The sequence below is a fragment of the Triticum aestivum genome, chromosome 7A, assembly GCF_018294505.1.
Source record: "Triticum aestivum cultivar Chinese Spring chromosome 7A, IWGSC CS RefSeq v2.1, whole genome shotgun sequence".
Classification (NCBI taxonomy): Eukaryota; Viridiplantae; Streptophyta; class Magnoliopsida; order Poales; family Poaceae; genus Triticum; species Triticum aestivum.
This window is the reverse complement of record NC_057812.1, coordinates 565,916,094-565,918,825: the sequence shown is the minus strand read 5'-3', so window position 1 is coordinate 565,918,825 and position 2,732 is coordinate 565,916,094. Positions and strand designations below refer to the sequence as shown.

The 2,732-nt window shown below is 53.9% G+C and overlaps 1 protein-coding gene across 1 annotated transcript; it reads left to right on the top strand.

Moving 5' to 3' along the window:
• The first annotated feature begins 327 nt into the window (after window positions 1-327).
• Window positions 328-2,162, top strand: LOC123148288 (protein POST-ILLUMINATION CHLOROPHYLL FLUORESCENCE INCREASE, chloroplastic). The gene is made up of 6 exons (XM_044567669.1): window positions 328-648; window positions 743-827; window positions 925-1,003; window positions 1,150-1,263; window positions 1,352-1,464; window positions 1,613-2,162. Exons 1-6 carry the CDS (start codon window positions 455-457, stop codon window positions 1,838-1,840), a joined length of 813 nt encoding a protein of 270 aa, XP_044423604.1. The 5' UTR covers window positions 328-454; the 3' UTR covers window positions 1,841-2,162.
• The last annotated feature ends 570 nt before the right edge of the window (window positions 2,163-2,732 follow it).

The following is a 2,732-nucleotide window of genomic DNA, read 5'->3' as shown; positions in this document are numbered from 1 at the left end:
TCACTATTTTCAGATTGCGCAAGAATCCAGTGAGCAAAAAAAGATGAGGTTCGGCGAGCAAGGAAGCAAGAGCAAGAAAAGATCCAGCGACGGAGAGTGAAAGGAAGATATTTTTACTAGTATATGTGGAGAAGATTTTTCCCATGGCGAAAAACTAAAGCCCCTCTATGATCTTTTTGCCTTTTGTCCTATAGCTAAACCCCCAAAAAATCAAGCGGGCCATCTCAGTTGTCCAGCGATCCTCCACCAGCAGCATCATCCGCGCCGTCGTCGCCGCCTCCCCACCACACAAGCGCGCTCGCCTCTATCCACGCCTATATATGGCGACTCCTGCAAGCGCGAGAAGCTAGCCGATCTTTGAACTCAGCCGTCCTCCACACCTGCAAAACCAAAGGAATTGAGCAAGGAAGTACGTAGCTAGGCAGATATCATCGGAGGCACGCACGCACGCACGATGGCCACCATCTCTTCTTGCAGCCGCCTGTGCGGCGGCGGCGGCGGCAGCAGCACCGCCTTCCACCGCCGCCGCAGCCGGCCCGCGCGGGCCGCCGTCGTCACCTGCCGGAGGTTCTCGGCCGTCGTCCGCGCGGCCGCGGCCGCCTCTGCCACCGCCGCGGCGCCCGTGTCCGTCGTGCCACAGAGCAAGGAGTAAGCTGGCTATCTCCACAGTTCTGCGCTCCTAGCTGAGTATGATGCATATTTTGTTGTGTGATTGACTCGTGGAGCCGGAATTGGTCTTTAGGGTGAAGCTTCCGACGTGGGCGGAGTTCGAGCTGGGGAAGGCGCCGGTGTACTGGAAGACCACCAACGGCCTTCCTCCAGCCCCGGTAATTATTCACTCTCCTTTGCATCGATCCATGCACATATCGACATAGCTCTATCTCCGAGCTTCGTCTTATCTTTAATTTTGTGTGTGTGTGGCAGGGAGAGGGCCTGAAGATATTCTACAACCCAGGGACGAGCAAGCTGACACCCAACGAGCAGTTCGGCATCGCGTTTAACGGTAGCCAGAGCAAACCATACACGCTCCTGAATCCTGATATATACACCATTTTCTGTCGAAGTTCCTTGGACAAAATTGATCAATTTGATTAGCTTGTGCCTTGGTATATATGTAGCTGACCGATGAGGTGTTTAACCTGTATGCAGGGGGCTTTAACCAGCCGATCATGTGCGGCGGCGAGCCGAGGCAGATGACGCTGCAGGAGAGGGGGAAAGCCTGCCCCCCCATCTACACCATCAGGATCCGGGTGCCGCAGCATGGTCTGTACTCTGTACACACTTCTAGCCTAATTCCTTTTAGCTAGCTTATTATTATTATGGTTACTGATGCAGTCCTGTGCTGCTGCAGCCATGTCTCTGGTTTTCTCCTTCACCAACGGAAATGAATGGGACGGGGCATACACCCTCAAGTTCAAGGTCCCCAAGCCATGGCTCGACAAGCCTCTGAGCTTCTTCAACGAGGTAATTAATTATATCTCTCAAACACTCCATGACAAAGGTCAAGAGTTGAAAATGCCTAGCCATCACCTTGCCACAGTGGGGCTTTCCGTGTTCATCATGTATGGTATGGAAGTGGGTAAGAACTAAGAACTTTGTGGTGCTGGTGCAGGGGCTGGCTGACGAGCTCAACATGGAGGGCGCCTGCGACAGGGCCATCTTCCCGGATGAGAACATCGTCATCACAAGCTGCGACATCGGCGGCTTCTACGAGGAGGGGGGAGACCGGTGCAAGCTGGACATCGTGAGCGGGTGCATGGACCCGACCTCGCACATGTTCGACCCGCTGGCCACCATCGACGACGGCTCCTGCCCGCTGGACTCTGATACGGAGGAGTGACCACCACCAAGACGACATGAGCAGCAGCTTCACAATATGTACTCATAAGACGAGGAGAGGAGAGCCACAATTGGTCGATGTGCGCGCCCTCCTCTCTCGTTTATATACTTGTAAAAAGGGAATGGTTGTGATACGATTAAAGGAAGAAGGATAGTACGACAGTGCGCACTAGGTGGACACGAGCGTTTCGCTGGAAACATGGATGCATGACATGTGCTGATTCTATCTCTGAAACAAATGTACATGAAAGGAAAAACAGCATAGTACCTGTTTTGTAAGGTGCAGGCATGGCCAGGGGAGTTCAGGAATTCTTTTTTTGGAAGGGAGTTCAGGATCTAAATAGTACTCCCTCCGCCCCATAATATAAGGTGTTATTACAACCGAATTGCATGGGTCGGAGGGAGAAGAGCATAGAGGAATTGAGCCCAAGCCTTATTAGTTGAGTCGGAGCCAAATCTGCAAGAGCAATGTCATGCAAACAACGCAAAACTCAGACCAATGGATCCACTCCTCATGTCTATTTCCATACACAAATTGCTTTTTTCGCCAACTTGAGCAGCTCTAAATGTATTCATGGAGATCTATATGGCTTCCTTCTTCTCTGCACTTGCATAGGTTTCCGAGCTCCATCAGTGGTTGCACCCGCGTCGTCTCCCCTCATTTTAACTATAGCTATTCCCGAGGTACCCCCGCGTCGTCTCGCGCAGGCGACTCGGGGGCGATTAGGTTTTCCCCCGAGCGCCGCCACCCTCGTCTGCCTCCCCTCGTCGCCGTCACCGGCGGCCTCCGGCCGGCCCGCAGCGGCGGCGGGACCCCTTCCACCTCCTCCTCCGTCCATCCCCGCGTTGGTCCCCCTACCTGCTCGCCTCCTCTCCTCGTCCGGTGGGCTGCT

Excerpts from the sequence above, each read along its gene's own strand:
- LOC123148288 (XM_044567669.1), top strand. The coding sequence starts at position 455 with ATGGCCACCATCTCTTCTTGCAGCCGCCTGTGCGGCGGCGGCGGCGGC. Across the intron at positions 828-924 it reads ACGGCCTTCCTCCAGCCCCG|GGAGAGGGCCTGAAGATATT; the intron begins GTAATTATTCAC and ends TGTGTGTGGCAG. Across the intron at positions 1,264-1,351 it reads GATCCGGGTGCCGCAGCATG|CCATGTCTCTGGTTTTCTCC; the intron begins GTCTGTACTCTG and ends GTGCTGCTGCAG.